Raw genomic sequence first — 22,706 nt, forward strand, 5'->3', positions numbered from 1 at the left:
TCATAGGGTCCAGAGTGCCTTCCTCCTCGGAAAACTTAGGGTAAGATGGCATTTGAGCTGGTCCTTGGAAAGTGAGTAGGGTTTAGACAAGTAAAAATGTTAAATAATCAGAATGTAAAGCTAGGCAAAAACCAGAAAGGTAGTTGTCGTTTATTACACATCTGCTAAGTGCCATACCTTGTACTTTCCTCATTGTAAACCATTCAGCTTAACCGTAGTATAGACCCTGTGTCAGACAGTTCGTGGAAATAAGGAACGATAAGTTCATTAGACGTGTTGGACTTAGGTCAGCACTAGGTTGTGACAGGTTAAGGTAGAGTTTGAACTTTATTCTGTAGACAGTAGAAAATATTGAAGTTTTTAAAGGAGAGTACAGGACTAGAGTTACGACTAAATTAGAAATTAAATGTGTATATACACATACACATGTGTATGTACATGTCTATGTATATTCATGTTGTAATACAGCGGCAGAGACATACTAGATGTTAAATGTAATCCTGTCTTTTCTCATCCATCTCTGGTGCAGTCATATGTAGGACAGATTAGAAAGATGGGGTGTAGTTGGATGGTTACTACAGTGGTCCAGGTAGGAAGTAATGAAGGCCTTATCTAAGGCAATGATAGTGAAAATGAAGAGGAGGATACTGGTGACAGTGGGAATGAACAGGACTTAGGGGAGGATGTTGTAGGGAGTGAAAAACTTAAAACGTTTTCAGGCACTTTTCCATCTCAGAGGAGTACGTACTCCAAATGTGAGCTCTTTTTCATATATTTTTTAATATAAAAGTAACAAAAACACATGATACTGTTAAAACATTATGAAAGGTCAGAATACTGGATATCGGGGGAGGTGAAATATGACATCATACAGAGAGAAACCGGGCAGGGGGGATACAGAGGTTAAAACTTTGTTAAGCCTAGAGGATCAGGCTACACAGTGACTTCCTTCCCAAGGGTCTAGTATGAAAAGGGAAGGGCAAAAGGATTACTTTACAGTGGAGAAACTTGGCAAACTACCTCAGCCAGATGACCAAAGTTTCCATCAGCAACAATCAGTCATGTTGATAGAATGTACCCTTCTGATGAAAATCAGACTCTGTCTCTGTCGTCTTCCTCCCAAACACCCGTATTCTGGTCAGTCGCAGGGGAAAAAAATCAGACAAATCCCAGCTGAGGCACATTCTACAGTATACCTGACCAGTACTCCTCAGGACTTTTGTCCAGGTCCTCAAAAGCAAGGCAAGTCTGAGACACCGTCACAGCCGAGAGGAACCTGAGGAGACACGACAACCAAGTGTAATGTGGTGTCCTGGATGGGATCCTGGGACAGAAAACGGAGGTAGAAACTAAGGGGGAAAAAATCCAAACTGCGGAGGAGGTTTCATAAAGAATGCAGGGTAAGAAATAAACTGCCAGGTTAAGGCTTCTCCAGTCCCCATAGTGGCTGAATAAAGAGAGTGGTTGGAGCTCTTCTAAGCCTGTGTTTTACCCTTCAGTGAGGGCTGCCTTCTTCATCTGTTGGTCTGAGCTCAGGTCTGGATGTGGTTCCTGGAGCCCATGCCATACACAGGGTGAGGGAGATCACAGAAACCTGGCAGTGTTCCTTCCTCTTGCATTTACAGCAGAGGATATTGTTTTTTTCCCAGAAGCCAGACAATTATATTGATTATTTTATATACACACACAGCCAGGAAGTCTCCATATTTAAGAGTCAGAAGAATACCTAACTCACTTTGTGAAGGTAGGCGTGCACTACGGAAGCTTCCTAGAGGTTACAGCATTTGAGTTGAGTTTTAGGAATAAGTAGCTGTTAGCTAAGTGGACAAAAAGTCACTGAGTATTGGAGAAAGAGCTCTTAAAGTATGCTAAATAAATATGTGCAGAGGCCTGATGTATAAGGAGTACTAGCCTAAGGAATCAGAGACTTTCAGCTGAGGTTATCTGCTCTACTCATTTTCATGGTTTTGGTCTCATCTCAGAAAAAGTGTTTTAGTACTTGGGGTACTTTAATATTGTAAAATGAAGATAAAGAAAAGCGGTAGGTGATTTGCATCAAGGGAAGGAGGGCCAGGTCTCCACATCTTCCTATTTCCTTTTCATTTTACTGATTCTTTAGCAAGTCTTGCAGCCTTGTCTGCCTAGTTGTTTCTATACCTTCCAGTTTTGAGGAAAAGATGTCTTACGTTCTTAAAGCTACATCCTCTTGAGAACTTTCTTTAATTTCTTTATTACTGAGCCCAGTGCCTGGAATATAGTGAGTGCTTAATAAATATTTTTTGAGTGACTGTCTCTTTCCTACCCTCCTAGCCTTCACTGAGAGATTTTTCAAGTAAACGCTCTGCATTCCTTGCTTCCTTTTTCCCTTAGTTACTCACTCTTAATATTTCTGGTGTTTGAGTCTCTTTATTGATTACAGTAGGAATTATTAGAGACGGAGTCAACAAGACTGGGAGACGAGCAATGTAAAAATCTAAGGTGAAGAAGGAAGGCAAGATTACTCTTGATAAGTGCATTGGTTTTCCAGGGCAGCTTAACAAATTATCAGAAAGCTGTTTCAGGGCTTAAAACAACAAAAGGCTGTTTCTCTCACAGTTCTGGAGGCCAGAAGTCTGAAATCCAGGGATAGGCAGGGCCATTCTCCCTCTGAAGGCTCCAGGGAAAATCCTTCCTGCTGCTTCCAGCTTCTGGTGACTCCAGGTGTTCCTTGGCTGTGGTAGCATAACTCCATTCTCTGCCTCTTGTCTTCATATGGCTTTCTCTCCTGCATATCCATCTGTCATTGGAACTAGGCCCAACCTGAATCAGGCTGATCTCATCTCAAAACCCTAATTATATCTGCAAAGATCCTGTTTTCAAATAAAGTCACATTCACAGGTTCCAGAGGTTGGGACTTGGACCTGTCTCTTTGGGAGCCATCCTGACTCACGACAGTGAGCCCCCAGATGAGTATCCAGTTGCAGTAATTGAGGGGATTGCACTCGTACATGTGACGGGGATGATGTTTGGAAAACCAGCAGCATGAAAACAACTCTGAAGTCATGTTATTTAAAAGAAAGTGATAGATTGTGACTATTTTCTTCAGTTAATTTTAGAAACTATATATTTAAAAATTTGAATTCGAGGTCAGATGGGTTTGGTTGGAGATTCTGCTCCTCAGCTGTACTCATCCTGAAGAATCCTCTAACGTTTTTATTGAACTTCTGAATTTGCACAATTCAGAATGTTTGCATTGGAGCCTTATGATACTCCTTTGAAGTCGGAATGCCATGTTTTCTTTTTCCCATTTTACAGATGTGGAAATGGAGCTTAGTTTCTGTAACTAATTTGTCTGAGGTCACAAGTTACGAAATAATACAGGTGGACTTGAATACTGGTGTTACAACTGTAAAGTTTGTATTCTTTCTAATGTCTATGCTGAGTTTATTTTCTGTTGAAGAAGAGCAGCAGACTTTACTGTTTTTTCACGTTTCATGGGTTTTACGATTTGGAATGTTAGCACAAAGGATATAGTTTTCTGTGTTTGCAAAATAAGCTACTAACTAACATTTAAACCAATTCGCCCTATCTCTGTATGGTCTGTATTTGAGGTCTGTCAGGTCTGTGGTATGATTTTAAAACATATAACTCTTCAGTGGATTACTTCCAGTTATGAGGATAGGTCATTCATTCGTGGTTTGTTACATTTTGTTTTTGGAGAACCCAGTGTAGTAGACGACAGTATGCAGCCATGATTTCAGGATGACAGTTGGAGAAAACTTCGGTAGTTAGGAATTGGTCTTTTATATTTTTGCTTTTTCCACATCCTTTAAGTTAAAGGTATTTGTCTTACGATTTTAAAAATGGAGCCATCATCAGTTTTTTTAAATTATCTTGAAGTTGGTGGAAATCGGTTTAGGACTAGGAAAATAAACTTCAGTAGAATACCTAGCACTTATGCCAGTGTTCCTTGTGGAGGAGGACCCGTTGCCTAAAAAAATCACTGTCAGGTTTATTAGATTCTTGGGCCTAACCAAAGACTTAACTGAATCAGAATCTGTGGGGTGGGATTTTACAAATCGGCATTTTTAATGAGTGTTACTTGTAATCGTTTGGCATTGATGTGGTACTCAGATAGTCAGTGCTCACCACAACACTGAGTCCTGCTGAGGACAGTGTGTTGGACCCTGAGTAAAGGAAGAAGGTAAGGTGACTTCATAGTAGGAACTCTAACAGCGGCATTATTAGGTGCAGTAATTTGTATTAATTAAAGAGCGGTCAGGTACCTAAAGCAGGCTCGAGAAAGAAGGACAAAGCTGGAGGCACCACACTCTACCTGATTTCAAACTATATTAGAAAGCTATTGTAATCAAAACAGTATGGTATTAGTATAGAAACACACATAGATCGATGGAACAGAATAGAGAAACCAGAAATAAACCCACACATACATGGTCGATTAATTTATGACAGAGGAGCCAAAAATACACAGTGGGGGAAAGGACAGTCTCTTCATTAAATGATGTTGGGAAGACTGGGCAGCCACATGCAAAAGAATGCAACTGGACCTCTATCTTATACCAGACACAACTGATTATGGACTTTAATTATGTCTACCAAATGCCTTCACAGCAACACCCAGATTAGTCTTTGATTGAATAACTGAAGAGGGCCCTAGGCAAGCTGATGCATCAGAAAGACCATAATGTTGTTATTTTTATTGAAGTATATCATGCATATAGAAAAAGGCACATGCCCTAAATAAACAGCTCAAAGAATGTTTAGGAACTGGACACAGGTAACTAGCACTGTAGAGGGGCCCTTTTACATTTGTTTATTTCATTTGATTCTTACAACAGTTCACCAAAGTGTAGGAGTTTCCCCCATTTTATAGATAGGATTTTGAAGCTCAGAAAGGTCAGGTACTTGCCCCATGTTGCAGCTAGTAAAGTGACAGAGCTGGGATTCTGACCAGGGTTTTGAGGCATAAATGAAATTATTATGGAAATACAGTGTACCATTAGTTCCGCCTGAGGATTGGTAGCATCTTTGGAACAGGAATGCTTTAGTGAAGAAGGCATAGGAATCCCTAAGCTGGAATCTCTAAGCATGAGGTTACAGTTGCCAAGGAGTGAAGTGTTCCTTGGTAAGAGATATGGGGGAAGAACATGGTGTCATTTCAGAGGACAGGAGATGGTGTGTTATGCTTAAGTCCAGGGCCTCTAGACTGTGGTATGATAGATAATATGATCTATTGGAATAACAGTTTTTCAGCCTAAATACAAAGAACCTTGTTTACTGTTTTGAAGGGCTTGAATTTTATATTTTAAGCAATATTCCGTGAGAGCCGGTTAATCATGTGCATTTTAGCAAAAATTTCACAGAGGTTTATCCAGGTAGGTTGGAGAAAGGACAAAGGCTAAAGGCAGAAAGATCATGTCTAGGACCAGAACTAGAGCACTGAGGATTCAGAGGAGGGGAGAGCATGGAATTCAAGGTGTTTCTGAGAGAATTGATGAGATTGGTGAGCCATTAGCTGTAGGTGATAAAGGAGGAAGAGGAATTAAGGATGACTGTGATTTTCTTGTTGGTGTGGTGCACTGGGAACCAACTCCAGAGATAAGGAAATACTGAAGGAGATGCTGAGTTTGTTCTGAATTGTTGGAAGGATGGTAGGCAGGAAAATGAAAAGGAATGGATTCGGTTTTGGAAGTTTGAGTTTCAGCCCTGAAGGAATTAAAGTGGACATGTTCAGTAGGCAGTTGGATATAATAAAAGTGAAATTAATTAAGATGGTGGCTGGAGAGATGGATTTGGTTATCACTGACTAATTTATAGGTGTAGGTTGGGGCTGTAGAACTGGATTAGTTCTCTCAGCTGAAGAGAAAAGATAACCAAATATGAGATGGTGGTGAAACCTCCAGTATTTAAGGCTTGTATGGAAGAGGAAGAGCAGTTGTCACAGAATGAAGGGACCAAGGAGGTGATTATAGCCTGATAAAGCCAGAAGCAATCATTTTCAAGGAGGTTGTAGGTAGATAAACTATGTGGAAATATTTTATGGGCATAAACAGATCCTGTTTCTGGATCAAATAAATTGAGGACTGAGAAAAAGACTAGTTAATTCAGTTTGGCAATCTGGAAGTGTTGGTGACTGTGAGCCAGAAACCCCAAGTATTTTATCCAGAATTAAAATAGTAGAAGTCAACATATATTGAATAAGATGAGCTACCTGTAAATTTAACCGATCCTGACAAATGATCTACAGATAGGTGATTAAGGAGACTTGGGAAACACCACAGTGGCACTTGGATATGTTCTCTGCATTGAAAGATACTTTGATTACCTGAAGAAAGAATATGGTGTCTTGAAAGTGAAGTCAGTATTTGGTCAGAATAAGTGGTATTGTTATTGCTAGAGCAATCCATACTCTGTTGTGAGGTAAGAAAAGGGTTTCAGGCTCTTGTATCGCTTAAATGATTATCAGACTGTGAGATGATTCTTGAGGTCCCTCAGTAATAAAGTCTGTGATTTCTAATTATAATTTTTTTCTATACCATATGGGGAAATTTCGAATGTTAAAAATAGAAATAAAGAAAAGAGACAGAGGAATCTTAATTGCATATTGCTAAGTGAAAGAAGCCAATGTGAAAAAGCTAAAATACCGTATGATTCCAGCTATATGACAGTCAGAAAAAGGCAGGACTATGGAGACAGTAAGAAGATTAGTGGGCTAGGAGTGAGGGGGGGACTGATAGACAGAGCGTAGGGGATTTTTAGGGCAGTGAAGCTATTCTGTATGGTACTGTAATGGTGGGTACACTGTACATTTGTCAAAATCCATGGAACGGACGGCACCGAAAATGAACCCAGATGTAAACTGAGGGCTTTAAGTGATGCTGTGTCAGTGTACGTTCATCAGTTGTAACCAGTGTTAGTTACCGCTGTGGTGCAGGATGTTGATAGGGAAGGAGGCTGTGCTCCCCTGGGGCAGGGAGTATATGAGAACTTGCTGTACTTCCTGCTCAGTTTTGCTATGAACCTATAAAAGTGCTTTTAAAAATAAAGCCTCTTTTTTTAAAACAGAACTGAAGATTCACATCTCAGTTGTTCACCTGTTTTGTACTTTAACACTTAAAAAATAATTTTCTGTTACAAATGAACTTATTTACAGAACAGAAACAGACTCACAGACTTAGAGAACGAACTTACGTTTACCAAGGGGGAAGGATGGGGGGAAGGGATAGTTAGGGAGTTTGGGACTGACATGTACACACTGCTCTATTTAAAATGGATACCCAACAAGGACCTACTGTATAGCACAGGGAACACTGCTCAATGTTATGTGGTAGCCTGGATGGGAGGGGAGTTTGGGGGAGAGTGGATACATGTATACGTATGTCTGAGTCCCTTTGCTGTGCACCTGAAACTCTCACAACATTGTTAATTGGCTATACTCTAATGTAAAATTTTTAAAAACACACAAAGAACTAAAAAAAAATTTCTTTTCTTTCTCTCCTAGATCTGAAAGGTTATTCAGGGTGTTAGAAATCTAAGGAGTTTTTTTCCTTTTGTAATGTAAAAGAGAAATTGTGGATAAAAGAAAAAGAAGAAAACCAAGGTCAAATGTTTTGAAATTCCAATTTATTTTCAGTTAACTAGAATCTTAAAACACTCAAAAAACTTTGAACAAATAAAATAGTTCCTAAAACACACCATGCACACACACACACACACACATACATATACACACACACATACACATACACACACACCGTAGACCATGTATTTGATTTGTTACTGGGCATTTTGACAATCATTATAGCATTTGACACTAGGGCCAGTCATTCAGCAAAATTATTAGGTGACTTATCTCTGCCTTAAGACAGGCAGCAAGTGACAAGGTATTCGTTGTCCTTCTCTCGTTGAGTGGATAATCTAGAAGACATTGAACAGTTTAGTTTGCCTCACTTAAGAAAGACCTTCTCCAGCCCTTCAGTCTCTTTTGTTACTCTTCCTCATAGAATTTTATTTTCTTCTTTCAAATGGCAGTCATTATAATTATTTCAGATTACAGTTCGTATAGATTATTTGCACACTCATTCTGTTAAATTTCTCTCCCTGAGCTAGATTGTAAGGAAGGAAGCATATCAGTTTTCCATGTGCACAGTTAGCATTCGATGAAGACTTCTTGAGTAAGTGAATGAATGAATAAATGATGACCGCCTTTTGTTTTGTAAGTGCAGGATGCTACCAAGTAAGCAGATTCGGTCTAGTGTGAGGTTACGGGCCTGAAAATGAGCAGGAAGTGGTGTGGTATTCAATATTCAGTTCTCCTCAGAGGGCAAGTAGGATGTATACAGAAAAGTTGCCTTTAATTTGGGAATTTGGAAGTTATTCAAGACCTCAATAATAGAGTGAAGGAATGCAATTCAGGTTAGAATCGATCCTGAAATGGATCAGCCAGAAGATAGAGTGAGCAGCTTTTCCCAGAAAAGTAGATCCCGAACACTTACTTGTTTGTTTGTTTATAGGAGACTAAGATAAGATAAACTATAAAAAGAGGAAAGTACTATGTTTTTAAAATAGTTTCACTACTACAGAAAAAACAGAAGCGCGTGAACACTTCACTGCATGAATCCTGTGGTGTAGAGGCTGCTGGGAGGATCTGGTTGGTTTTCCCCGGGAATTGCTGCCACTCTCAGATTGAAATGCTGGATGAATGCAAAAGGATGAAAAGGGTGTTTTGGATTGGTCAACACCTTTCACCCAAATCATCAGTCCTCTAATTCCCCAAGAAATGAGAGCACTGAAAAATCATGGCAGATTGTTCTCAGAGCACCAGAAACCCTAGCTGCCTCTTTTCCAAGTACCCTTATGAAGTATTTCTTAATTTCTGTGAATTTTGTCCCTTAAATTTTTTTTCTTTTAACTTTCAGGTGTTGGTAAATCATGCTTATTGCTACAGTTTACAGACAAGAGGTTTCAGCCAGTACATGACCTTACTATTGGTAAGTTTTATAAAGAGATGAGAAGCATTTAGAAGTTTTGGGTAGTGGGAGTGGAATGTGCTAGAGGGCTCATTCCATCAGTGATGAGTCAGAAATCAGTGGAACTAGATTTGTTGCTGTACAGAGTTTAGTCTCCATCACTTTTAAAAAATACAAGTATGTATAGTAAAAATAATGTTCCCCAACTCTTTAAAAGTGGTTGGAATGCAGCGAGACATTAATACTTGATTTTGATTGTATTTAATGATAAAACAGTTGATTGAGAGACAGTATATCATAGGGAGGGGTTAAGAGCAGAGACTCTGGACCACTTTGTCAGAGTTCACATCAGGGCTCTGCTGCTAACTAGCTGCGCAAGCCACTTTCCCACTCCATGCCTCAGTTTCTTTATCTGTAAAATGAGAAAAATAGTGGTAACCATCTCACAAAATTACTCTGAACGGTAAATGAGTTAATAAATATGATGCATTGAAACGGTGCCTGGCAGCATGTTAAGTGCTTTAGGCTTACCTGTAATTATTAATTGAGAAAAACTACCATCAAGCATTTTTCAGTTTCCTCAATTGTGAAGAATAAATGAGACAGTTACTGGTAAGGAGTGGTCAACAAATGTTAGCTGTTATTACTATTAGCTACACTAGTTTTTATTATTAGTGGTATTATTCATTAATATGCAAAAGTGTAAAATTAAGTGAAAAACTAAAAACTTTAAGCATACTGTTTCAGGGTTGTTATCTGTTTTAAAAAAAATTATATTTATACTCTGAAAGCTAAAGAATCTAGATTATTCCTCTATGGCTGTAGCCCAGTAACAATTAGAGATTAGTCAACCATGAAGAAACAAGGTAACTGGAAATCTAGTTAAACTTTGCAATTGATAGCTTAATGTATCTTTTCAGCCAGTGACTGCTTATGTTCTATAGATATGATTAACTCACTACTCATAACAAGTTGATTCTCATGTCCTGTGTATTTTTAAAATACCACATCGAAGGTAGAGTTTATGAATCAAATTATTAGATCAGTTAATAGTATTCAACCAAGCCACATGTACTTTGTAGATGTATTAAAATCTTTCCTTACTGGCTACTGTCAATAAGAACATGCAGATTCCATTTTCATTTTGATAGTTTTAATGATATCCAATAATAATGGGTGAAGCAGGTACTGCTCTCTCATGCCGATCCTCACGGGGCAGTTTAGCTTTGGTGAGCTCATCTTTGCGTAGGATCTGCTCTTTGCTCCGTAGGTCTGAACCTTGAGGCCGTCTCTTAGGCAGGATTCGGTCCCGAGACAACTAGCCAGTTGTTTTTCATATAGGGTACTAGACAAAAGTGCCTTCCTTTTCGTTGAAGCTTTCGTGTAAATTTCTGGTTGTTAGGACACACCTGATTGGGCGGATGGGCCTGAGCCTCACTGCTGTTAGAAATCGGCGTAGGCTCTACTTGTGGGGGCCTATGTGAGGGGGAGTGCACCAGAGGGAGTTTTCAGAAAACTGTAACCCCTGTAACTGTGCCAGCTGGCTTCCCTCTGGGTTCGCTGATGCGCAGCGCTGGGAGTTAGGAGGCCAAAAGCAAAGGGAAGCTGCGGGCCTTCCCCCCTCTCTGCTGGGGTTAACTGTGTGCCCTCCGTGGCTTCAGCCACAGCCCCTGCCTAACAGGCCCACGGGTGGTCTGGCTCCTGGGCTCTGGGAGCCCTGGTTTCTCTCTCTGCCCCCAGGCCTAGGGACAGCAGCAGCTTCCGGCTGTTCCTAATCTCTGGGTTGCTTTGCCCTCTGCTCCCTGGGCTTCTCAGCCCTTCCTTGAATGCAACCAGTTCCCTACTTTAAATCCCCTCTGTTTTAAATACCTACGTATGGTTTCTGTTTTTCTGGTTGGACCCTGACTACTGTACCTTGTGACACCCATCACAAGAATTTATTTTTCTGACATAAAAACAATTTAGAAGGTAATTAGCACGTGTTTTTTAAAGGAATGTTGGAGTGATTTGCTAAAATAGGCACAAGGCAGTGTCTTGATTCTGCTGCGTGCTTGCCTTTGCGTGATGAACAGAGGAGGGTATAATATAAAATAGTAATGACAGTGGACCCATACCAAATATTTACTGTGTGCCAGGCACTTATTTTGTATGTAGTAACTTTTTTTTTAATTGAAGTATAGTTAATTTACAGTGTTATGTTAGTTTCAAGTGTACAGCAAAGTTATTCAGTTATACGTACATATATATATGTTCTTTTTCAGATTCTTTTCCATTATAGGTTATTACAAGATACTGAGTATAGTTCCATGTGGTATATAGTCGGTCCTTGTTGTTTACCTATTTTATATACAGTCGCGTGTTTACGTTAATCCCAAACTCCTGATTTATGCACCTCCCCCTGCCCCCTCGCCGCTATCCCCTTTGGTAACCAGAAGTTTGTTTTCTATGTCCTTAGGTCTGTTTCTATTTAAATAAGTTCATTGGTATCATTTTTTAGATTCCACATATGTAATAACTCTTCTAACCTTGAAAAAAATTGATGAGATGGATATCATTAATACCATTTACAAATAAGAGAAACCAAAACACAGAAGACATTTAATAACTTAGCTTGCTCAGGGTCACACAATTAGTAGGCATCGATTATTGAATGCTCAGTAAATGGATACTGTGCAAGGATGCAAGTACTTACTCTACAAGGATGGTAATGATCTAGAGGTAGTTTAGAAAGTGTGTATTTACCTTCAGAGTATTTTGTCCTGGAAGGTTGAAAGTGACTAACATATATGAAGAAAATAAGCATCACTCCCTGACTGTGTCAGGTAAATGAGGCCTGGCCTTTGGTTCCACAGATAGTTTCTCTGGCAGCCAAATTGGCTGTTAATTGAAAATGTATCTGGGAAGAGAGCCTCAAGGCCATAGGGGATGATGGTTTATCCCATTAAAAAAAAAAAGAAAAAGAGAAGGAAAACTTTCTAAATGAGATTCTCAAGCATATATATACTTAGGGAGAAAGTTTAATAAAATTTTTTACAATCCACAAGAGAAGTATGAGGTTTGGGGGTTTTTTGTTTGCTTCTGAGAGTTCTAGGTCACTTCAGGTTTCAGTATTTTCTTTTGCCACATAGAATACAAAGGTAAAACCTGCATTGAACCCAGTTATGAGAAGGTAAATGGGAAAGAGTTAATGTTTTTGAGGCTGAAATTGAATCCTTTGTTTCTGTTTCACTTGATAGGAAAACAAAAATCATAGTTTTTCAGTGATCAACAGTGCTTGTCAATTTTTTCTTTGGAGATGTATACACCATTCTTTATCTTCTTATCATCATTCTTTATCTCATTCCTGGATAATATAGTAGCCTTTTAACTAGTTTCTTGACCTCTTGTTTTTTTATTCTCTGTCCTGACCTTATTAATAAGTGAATTTAAAATAGCAATCTTATTATATTTACCTCCTTTAGAACCAAACCTGATTTTCATGTAACATGTCTTTAAAATTGGGTATGTTTTTAGGGGCAAAATCTTTGTTTAAGGACTTCTTAAGCTTCAATAATCTCTTGTGTATTTACTTTGAATAAAGTGATAAATATACCAAAACTCAATTACGGCTTAAGTTAAGGAAAGGGAATATATGGAGTTTTATATAGAACCCACAGGAGGGTGGGGACGTGGACTTGGGAACGGGCAGGAATGAAGCATCGTAAGAGGCCAGGAAGCAGAGACCATAACAGCCGTCCTACAGCAGATGATGGAATGGTTGCCAGTCAATTTTAGTATCTTTATCCCTCAAAGAAAATGTGGCACATATATACAATGGAATATTACTCAGCCATAAAGAGAAACGAAATTGAGTTATTTGTAGTGAGGTGGATGGACCTAGAGTCTGTCATACAGAGTGAAGTAAGTCAGAAAGAGAAAAAAAAATACTGTATGCTAACAACATATATATGGAATCTAAGGGAAAAAAAAAAAAGGTCATGAAGAGCCTAGGGGTAAGACGGGAATAAAGACACAGACCTACTAGAGAATGGACTTGAGGATACGGGGAGGGGGAAGGGTAAGCAGTGACAAAGTGAGAGAGTGGCATGGACATATATACACTACCAAATGTAAAATAGATAGCTAGTGGGAAGCAGCCGCATAGCACTGGGAGATCAGCTGGGTGCTTTGTGACCACCTAGAGGGGTGGGATAGGGAGGGTGGGAGGGAGGGAGATGCAAGAGGGGAGAGATATGGGAACATATGTATATGTATAACTGATTCACTTTGTTACAAAGCAGAAACTAACACACCATTGTAAAGAAATTATACTCCAATAAAGATGTTAAAAAAAAATTTAGTATCTTTATCCCTCTGCCCAGGATGTCATTTCTAGAGAAGGAACATCTGCTTGCCCTTACCTGCCCACCCTTGGTATCAGTCAAGGGTCTGTTTCTAATTTGCAGTTGTTTTCCATCAAATTTGACATTATGCATTGGATTTAAGAAATCTTGAATCCCATTGAGCCATGCAGATGTTTTTGGATTGTGGTTAAAAACCCATCCATGACAGTGGAAGGAAAAATAGGATTTCTCTCAGTGGCTATAAACAATAGATTCATGAAAAGGCCTCCATTTTGTCAACTATCTTGCTGATGCGTAGAATTTTCTACTTTAGAACATTCCTTTTAAATACTGGATATTTCAAAGAACATTTGTCCCATACTTAGTCACTGGCTTCTTTCCTCAGCTGCTCGTTTTTGTGTCGCTAACAGTAAGCTGGTGGATGGTTGTTTTGGGTGCCCCCCACCCTGTGGCACACAGTATGTATGAATAAATGCATGTAGATAAATATGTAAACACTGTAATGGTTTTTTTGGGTTTTTTTTTTTTTTGCGGTACGCAGGCCTCTCACCGCTGTGGCCTCTCCTGTTGCGGAGCGCATGCTCCGGACGCGCAGGCTCAGCGGCCATGGCTCACGGGCCCAGCCGCTCCGCGGCATGTGGGATCTTCCCGGACCGGGGCACGAACCCGTGTCCCCTACGTCGGCAGGCAGACTCTCAACCACTGCGCCACACCAGGGAAGCCCCACTGTAATGGTTTTATATGACATAGTTTTATAGTTTTGCATTTTTCATTCTAGTACATCATGACTCCTAGGTCCCTTTTCTTTGGCTTTCCTGTATTTCTGAGTCTAAGAAACATACCGTTAGTTTCTTTGTATTGACTATGCCCCTAGGATGGAATAAGTAATAAAATATAGAGTAGAAACTCCATCAAGTTACATATCCTGGGAGGCTAAGTTACCTTTGTACTCACTCTCCTAGTCACAGTTGGGGGAATTATAGGCGATGCTGAAATGGAATTCTGGCACTGGGCAGTATGCCCTTTCCTAGGCAACTAACTAAAAGCTGTTTTTCTGCCAGGATGACATATGGTTTCTGGGGACCATGTGTGTCTTCCCTTCACCCTGACTCTGATGTAAATACTGATAGAACACACTCCAAGCAGTAATGATGTGGTATAATGTGAGTGATAGACTTCTTGCAGAGTCACCTTCACAGTTGTTTGCTATTCTGAAGTTACCCCCTCTTTTTCTCCTCTTCCTGTTTTGATGATTAAATGAGTACTTTCAATCCTATTTCCTGTAATTTGCCAAAAATCATAACAATAAGTTGAAAAATTCATTTCAGGGCTTCCCTGGTGGCGCAGTGGTTGGGAGTCCGCCTGCCGATGCAGGGGACACGGGTTCGTGCCCCGGTCTGGGAGGATCCCACATGCTGCGGAGCGGCTGGGCCTGTGAGCCATGGCCGCTGGGCCTGCGCGTCCGGAGCCTGTGCTCTGCAACGGGAGAGGCCACAGCAGTGAGAGGCCCGCGTACCACAAAAAAAAAAAAAAAAAAAAAAATTCATTTCAGCATCAACTACTTAGTGAAAATTTGAGAACAACCAAAATTTCTAGCAATAGAGTAACCAACTTAATAAAATGCATGTATGTATAGAGATAGCACACACACACAGGAATATTATGCAGCCATCAAAAACAGTAGTATAGTTTTATATATTTTTTGACTCATAAAGATGCTTTGTGGTACAGAATAATGTTGATGACACAGTGACTGAAAAGCAAATTGCAGAACAGCATTTATGTGTTCCCATTTATATAAAATTGTATACTTCTGTGGGTATTTTATTCATGGAGCAATGTCTGAAAATATGTTTAAACAGTGGTCATCTCTAGTGGGTGGATTTGGAGATTTCTTTCCTAGTTGATAACCCATGCTGGGAACCAAGACGATGTTGAAATTCATCTGTCCATTTTAGTAAATTTTATACCACACTAATAGTTTTTAAGAAATTTTAATATTTGTGATTAATAATTATGGTTCTTGAATCTCATTTCTAGATTTTTTAAATATTACAGAGCCTGCAAAACATGAAGACCACAGTTGGTTTCTTGACTACACTAGACTCAGATATCTTAGTGTTTTAATTATATCCTTAGCCTCTGCCTTAGCTTATACATTTTCTAAGGATAGGAGCTGTATTTGCTAATCTGTATATCACTTGGCATAACATGTGCTAGAAATAGACCACCTTTTTTTTTTTTTTTTTTTTTTTTTTGCGGTACGCGGGCCTCTCACTGCTGTGGCCTCTCCCGCTGCGGAGCACAGGCTCCAGACACGCAGGCTCAGCGGCCATGGCCCGCAGGCCCAGCCGCTCCACGGCACGTGGGATCTTCCCGGACTGGGGCACGAACCCATGTCCCCTGCATCGGCAGACGGACTCTCAACCACTGCGCCACCAGGGAAGCCCATAGACCACCTTTTTAAAAAAATCCTTAAATGTTAAATATATTCCCACTAGTTTGTATAACAAGACATTTTCTGTCCTATTCAGGTGTAGAGTTCGGTGCTCGAATGATAACCATTGATGGGAAACAGATAAAACTTCAGATTTGGGATACAGTAAGTATAGCAAAAATACACTGTGTGACCTCAATAAAGTTGTTTTATAAAATTACATTATACGTTTGTTCTGTTTTAATGTTATTTTATGCTTGTTATGGTTTGTTAGACACCAACGCCCCTGCAGCCATGATGGAATATGTGGTACCAGAAAAGATTCATTTTTATTACGCAGTGTTTTCAAACAGCGGTACCCGAGGTGTCAGGTTTTGGTGAACATATTTGAGCAAATGCTCAGTCTATGGGATCTAAACAGAAATGCTCTAGAAACTGTGTTTTTAAGAAAAACAAGCAGTATGTCTAACATATACCTAAGAAGTAAAATATGTGAATGTCAATACGATAGAGTCACTTGATCTGTCAGTTTATTCATTTATTTTAAAAGTATGATTTAGTTCCAACCACTTGAAGCTACCTTACTCCAGCTCCTGATTGTCATTTATATTCATTGAGTGCCTATTACATACCTTGTTATGTCATGTTTTAATGGCAGTTTCTCATCTGAACCACAGAAAATTATTTGAGTGACTGTTTTCTTTGTCTTCCTATATTATGCATAAAAGAGAAGTTACTTTCTTATGTACAATGGATGCTTTAAGGTAGAGGTTCCCAAACTTTTTTGTTTCAGAATCCCTTTATACTTTAAAAAATTAGCGAAGACCTCAAAGAGCCTTTGCATGTGTGGCTTATAGCTGTCAATATTTACCATATTAGAAATTAGAACTGAGAAACTTACTAAATAGTTAATGATTAACTCATTGTAGAATAACCACAATAAACTCATTGTATGTTAGGATAAATGATGCAATTTTTATGGAAATTAACTGTTTTTCCCAAGCAAAAAAACTGTATTTTTCCAGTGTGAAGAGTGCCATTCTGTTACCTTTTGAAAAATCTGTTTACTGTCTGCTTCGTAGAAGACAGCTGGATTCTCATATCTGCCCCTGTACTGAGTCTTATGTGTTGTTTTGTTGAAGTATATGAAGAAAATATAACCTCACACAAATAGGTAGTTGGGAAGAGGAGGATCTCATGGACCCTTAAGGACTCAGGGACTCCCCAGGGTCAGGGATCACAATTTGAGTACCACTACCTTAGGGCAGTTAGGACTTAATTCTTCACAGAACCCCAGCTGAGAAAAACCAAAAGGTCTCCTGCAAAGAGCATCTCTCTAAACTAGTAAGTGAAATATAAAGTATGGGGAATTTTATCATCATATACCCCGGTCTTTTTTTTTTTTTTCCCCTAATCATGCAGTCTTAGTGTCTTACCTGTCACCTTTAATAGCCATTATTGAAGGAAGGCACCTTGAAGAATATTCAGTCTCAGAGACTGGATTCGCAGGAAGACCAAGTTTCTGAAGGCTGATCCTTCCCATGCACCACACAATCATCCTTGAAATGGAAAACCCCAAATCTCTATCTTGCTCAGTCCCAGAGTTATACATTGGACTCTGTGTTTTTGTGCTTGCTTATTTCCTCTTTTTGCAGTAAAGATTTATGCTTTTACCATTTCTTAGTGTTTTCCCCTCCCAGCCAGTAGCGTCTCATAACTTTCTGGATTTAAATTCTTTGAGGCGACATGACTTCAAAACTGCATTTCCATGCAAGACAAAAAGTAAAATATGCACAGTCCCTTCTTTCCTAAAGGTTTAAAATTAATGATCTCTAACCAAAAGGAAGTATTTTCTACTTCTGTATTAAAAGTTTCACTTCTTTTTCAGAAGGATTGTTTCAACATAAACCAACTTGCTTCCTTAGCTAATAAGCTTGTGCAGCACACATCCTGCAGCGTAGTGTGAACCAAACTACTTGCTATTCTTTAATAAAGATGTTTTTCATACCTTGTACTTTGCATAAACACCTGCTTTGCTTGAAGTACTTTTTTCCCCCTTTTCTGTTTAAGGGTAGCTCAGATATCAATACTTGTGGAGCCTTTCTGACCCCCATGGGATAGCTGGTTGTCCCCATAAGACTTTATGCATATTTCTGTTATAGCTCTTACCCCGTTGTTATCAGGGTTTTTTTGTTCCCATATTTACCCTCCTCAGAATAAGCATCATGAGGGAAAGAACCATCTATGTCTTATTCAACTTTGTGCCTTGTTTGTATTCTTAGTTTATACTGGTTGATGCAACGTTTGGTGAATTTTAATGAATGAGTGAAGTATCTATCTCATTCTGTCTAAGCAACTTTAGGATCATTGGAAGTGCTGAAAAGATACCATCTACTAAAAGTACATGGTTTCAAAAGGAAAGATTAATATAGTAATAAAAATTGTGTGATATTTTAGGCACAAACCACCTCATTGTAGTTCATTTTGTTTATTCAGTTGCTCTTCTGTCCTTAAGGTATTCTGTTAAATAATCCCTCCCCTCTTTTCGAAACTTGAACAAATCATTCATTCCCCAGTTGTTTTCTAGATTAACTAGACATGCCTTCTTTTGATAAGTACCTATTTTCCCCTTAGCTTATGAGTTAATTGTTTTACCTGCAGTGATCTTTCAAAAGAAATCTATAATAATTACTTATGCTGGACAGTATGAAAGGGGAATAGAACAAAAACAACCCTCTTGTTCACACTTCCTCTGAAGGGCAGGGGGTGGTCTTCTTTCCCCTTTGTCTAACACGGAGAGACTGGTGTCTTTGAAGACATCGTGACCCCCCCAAAAAGAATTCCAGGGCTTCCAGATGGAGGGTGCTAGGAACCATGGCCTGTTCCAGATTTTAAGGACTGTTCAAAAAGCTCTGTTAACTTATGAAAGTTTCTTGAGTCTCTGCCCTACAGGTTTTCCCCTTATCATTGGTTTTCTTCTTTCATAGCTAACTTCCGAAACTCTTTAATAGATGTTATCTGACACATTAAGGTTGCTCCCACACTTAGTTTATATCTAGTGAAACACAGTTTCCCATATCGTTAATGTTTTTCAGTGTTTCTATACATTTGTATAGCAAGCTGTGTTTTTAGTAGCAAGGGTCATGGCTGTTCCTGGCCCAGAATATTTACAAACCCATCCCAGAGTCCTTCAGGGAGTAACTTGCCAAATGTTATGGTTTGTTTCATCAGCCTTAAGAAACTGGAATTTAGTTCCCAATGACTGAGTCTCAGTATCTTAGGATGTTTGTCATCCATTGTATATCTGTTTCCATTCACAATAAAGATAAAAATAAATATAAGGGGTTTTCCTTGCAAAATTTCCACATCTAGCATCTTTGCTTTCTTTCAAAAATAGTAAGTACAGCTGCCAACAGATACTCCTTGAAGGCCTTGCCAGAAGCAGTGATAATAGTTATCAGTGTATCCTTTAAAGCACTTTCCGCTGCCCCTGTTGTAACCTTTTTTCTTTTATGGGAAGTCAAATGTTTGATATTCCTGGTATCTGATGTCAAGGTAAGTCAAAGGAGAAACATGCCTTGTACCCAATTCCATTCTCACTCTCAGACCCTCATCCAGTTTTTACCCACCTTTTTCTATTCTTGCTTGTCTTTTGCTTTTTGTTACTTTTTCAGTTGCCTTCCCAGCATATCCAAATTTTATTCTCCCCCCAAAATTTGTAGTATGGATGTTTTAAGTCCATGCGTCTGTTCACCTTCCCTGAAAGTATTCTTACATTAGACTGACAAATATTTTTCCCATCAAATAAAAGTTAGTGAAACTATGTAAAAAATCATGTGAAACCTATATGCTAAAAGTACCTTTTCAGGAAATCACAGGCATTTTTTGGTCCTTTGTAAAATGTGTCAGTTCATATCCACCTTCTTACCCCCAAAATGAGAATTCTTGTTGTCTCAATGGAGCAGTGAGGATGGATGACCAGAATTCAGGGGGGCTAGAGAAAGAGCCTGGAGCCAAGCCCTGAGAAGCAGTCCTGCCTCTGCCAGTCCTCTTGCTCCCATCCCCCCAGCCCCAGGAGTTGAGAGGCCTTTGGAGGTCCAGCTGTTTCACCTCCTTTGGCAGCTGTTTATCAACATTTTCTTGAACAACCACAGGGACAGGAAACTCTTCAACATGTCATTCTACATTAATGTCTACCTCCTACCTGTGGTCTCCAGTTTCTCTTACATGGCAGTGTTAGAAGAATCTGAAGTCAGCAATTGCATCCTGAGTCTTTTTTTAAAGTAACTATTCTTAAATTTGTTAAAGCATTCAACATCTCTTCTTTCCTAGATGTTCACAACCTTTATTTCTCTTCCCAGAATCTACTTTAATTTCTGTATGAAACTCCCTTAAAAGACCTAGAATTAAATAGTCCCAGTTGACTTGTTCTCCATCCTTGCTGTGGTCACTGAGGCAGCTTAAAAATTACCGTGATTCTTACTAATCTTGCTGTCGTCCCAACCGTGTAGATTTCAAAATCTTTTTCCTCGATGATAGCAGTTCCTTGATCACAGGTCTAGATTTTTAAGTTGAGTCTGTTTAGTAAAGTACTTGAGATTCCATGCTTGAGCACTGGACAACTTATTTGGCTACTTAGAAATCCTTTTTCTTTTTGGCTCTTGGCTGTGTTCTTTGTAGCTGGAGTTGTTAGATAAATGACTAACAATGAAAGTAAGAGGTATTACTGTAATATTAATTCTCACATATCTTAATTTTCTAACTTTATTGGCTGTTTGGGATCAATCAGGATAACATATTTGAGTGTCCACTATAAATATACTTCAGTGTTCTGAGTTAGGCTACCCCTCAAGGAGAACTAAGGAGGAAAAAAGATAAGCATTTGAGCAGTGTGTTCATTTTATCTAATCAATAGTATTAGAACCAAATGATCACATGAAATTGCTTTTGGATTTGTGAGGAGAAAAGGATAAGTATAGGCTGTGGTAGGCAAGCTTCCTAGCTTTGTGAGAAGATTAGGGGGCTTGAACTGGTCCTCAAAGGGAATAGAAATTGGATAAATAGAGGAGAAAGATTTTCAGGCAAAGAGTTAAACAGAGGCACAAAAGCAGGAATATTCAGAATATGGGCAGAATACCAGTAGAAAAAAAAACGGCTGTATGAACAAGACTTTTATTGAATAATAATATAAAATTCTAGAGAAACAAATAGAGATCAGATTCCCAAGAGCTTAGGACTTACATTCAGGGTAGAGATTTTTTTAACAGTAGCTTGATGTGTGTGAAGTTGTATATTATGGAGATAACAGAAGAGGAGGAGGAGTTAAGTTGCCAGACTGGTTACTACAAAAATTGTTTCAACAGAAAGACTTAGGCACATGGAGAAGCCAATTTGGGGGAATCTTTATCTGGCAATTGGAGGTCAATTTTAAAGGTATTGGGGCAAAGAATCAAGTTTATTTAATTTAACGATCACATGGAAAACGGAGGACTACAAGGCTTCTCTTTCACACGTGTTCTGTGGCTCTAATTTTAGTAGTAAGTATCCTCAAAATGAGCATGGCTATTATCTCCCAAGGCGGACTTTTCTGTACTGCTTTTTTGCATATCTGGTATCTTGCTGATTTTTTTTTTTTTCCAGAAATCACAGAGCTGTATTGTGAGTTGGCGGCTCACGGTCTACTCTGGCCACCCCAACCGGGTTTTTCTGGTGCTGTTCACTTAGTTCCTGTCTCATGAAATGCATTTTCCTTTATACCCTTAGCTGCTGTTAGGAGTCCCTTTCTTTTTTTTTTTTTTTTTTTTTTAGAGAAATGCAAATCAAAACTACAATGAGATATCATCTCACACCAGTCAGAATGGCCATCATCAAGAAATCTAGAAACAATAAATGCTGGAGAGGGTGTGGAGAAAAGGGAACACTCTTGCACTGCTGGTGGGAATGTGAATTGGTACAGCCACTATGGAGAACAGTATGGAGGTTCCTTAAAAAACTACAAATAGAACTACCATATGACCCAGCAATCCCACTACTAGGCATATACCCTGAGAAAATCATAATTCAAAAAGAGACATGTACCAAAATGTTCATTGCAGCTCTATTCACAATAGCCCGGAGCTGGAAACAACCTAAGTGTCCATCATTGGATGAATGGATAAAGAAGATGTGGCACATGTATACAATGGAATATTACTCAGCCATAAAAAGAAACGAAACTGAGCTATTTGTAATGAGGTGGATAGACCTAGAGTCTGTCATACAGAGTGAAGTAAGTCAGAAAGAGAAAGACAAATACCGTATGCTAACACATATATATGGAATTAAAATATATATATATCATGAAGAACCTAGGGGTAAAACAGGAAGAAAGACACAGACCTACTTGAGAATGGACTTGAGGATATGGGGAGGGGGAAGGGTAAGGTGTGACAAAGCGAAAGAGAGGCATGGACATATATACACTACCAAACGTAAGGTAGATAGCTAGTGGGAAGCAGCCGCATAGCACAGGGAGATCAGCTCGGTGCTTTGTGACCGCCTGGAGGGGTGGGATGGGAGGGTGGGAGGGAGGGAGACGCAGGAGGGAAGGGATGTGGGAACAGATGTATATGTATGACTGATTCACTTTGTTATAAAGCAGAAACTAATAAAAAAAAAACAAATCCTGGGCACAAATTTTATTTTATTTTATTTATTTATTTTTTATAAATTTATTTATTTAGTTTTGGCTGCGTTGGGTCTTTGTTGCTGCACGCGGGCTTTCTCTAGTTGCGGCAAGGGGGGCTACCCTTCGTTGTGGTGCGCAGACTTCTCATTGCGGTGGCTTCTCTTGTTGTGGAGCACGGGCTCTAGGTGCACGGGCTTCAGTAGTTGTGGCATGCAGGCTCAGCAGTTGTGGCGCACGGGCTTAGTGGCTCCGCAGCACGTGGGATCTTCCCGGACCAGGTCTCGAACCCG

General features: G+C 39.4%; 1 protein-coding gene across 1 annotated transcript in view; it reads left to right on the top strand.

Annotated features, from left to right (window-relative positions):
- RAB2A (RAB2A, member RAS oncogene family) overlaps positions 1–22,706 on the top strand; it is a 74,872-nt gene that overhangs the window by 18,624 nt on the left and 33,542 nt on the right. Inside the window, exons 2-3 of the mRNA XM_081259007.1 lie at positions 8,919–8,990; positions 15,847–15,914. Of these exons, the coding sequence (XP_081115133.1) occupies positions 8,919–8,990; positions 15,847–15,914 (140 nt within the window). The remainder of the gene's footprint in view (positions 1–8,918; positions 8,991–15,846; positions 15,915–22,706) is intronic.

This window comes from Mesoplodon bidens, assembly GCF_964165515.1.
Source record: "Mesoplodon bidens genome assembly, chromosome: 16".
Lineage (NCBI taxonomy): Eukaryota > Metazoa > Chordata > Mammalia > Artiodactyla > Ziphiidae > Mesoplodon > Mesoplodon bidens.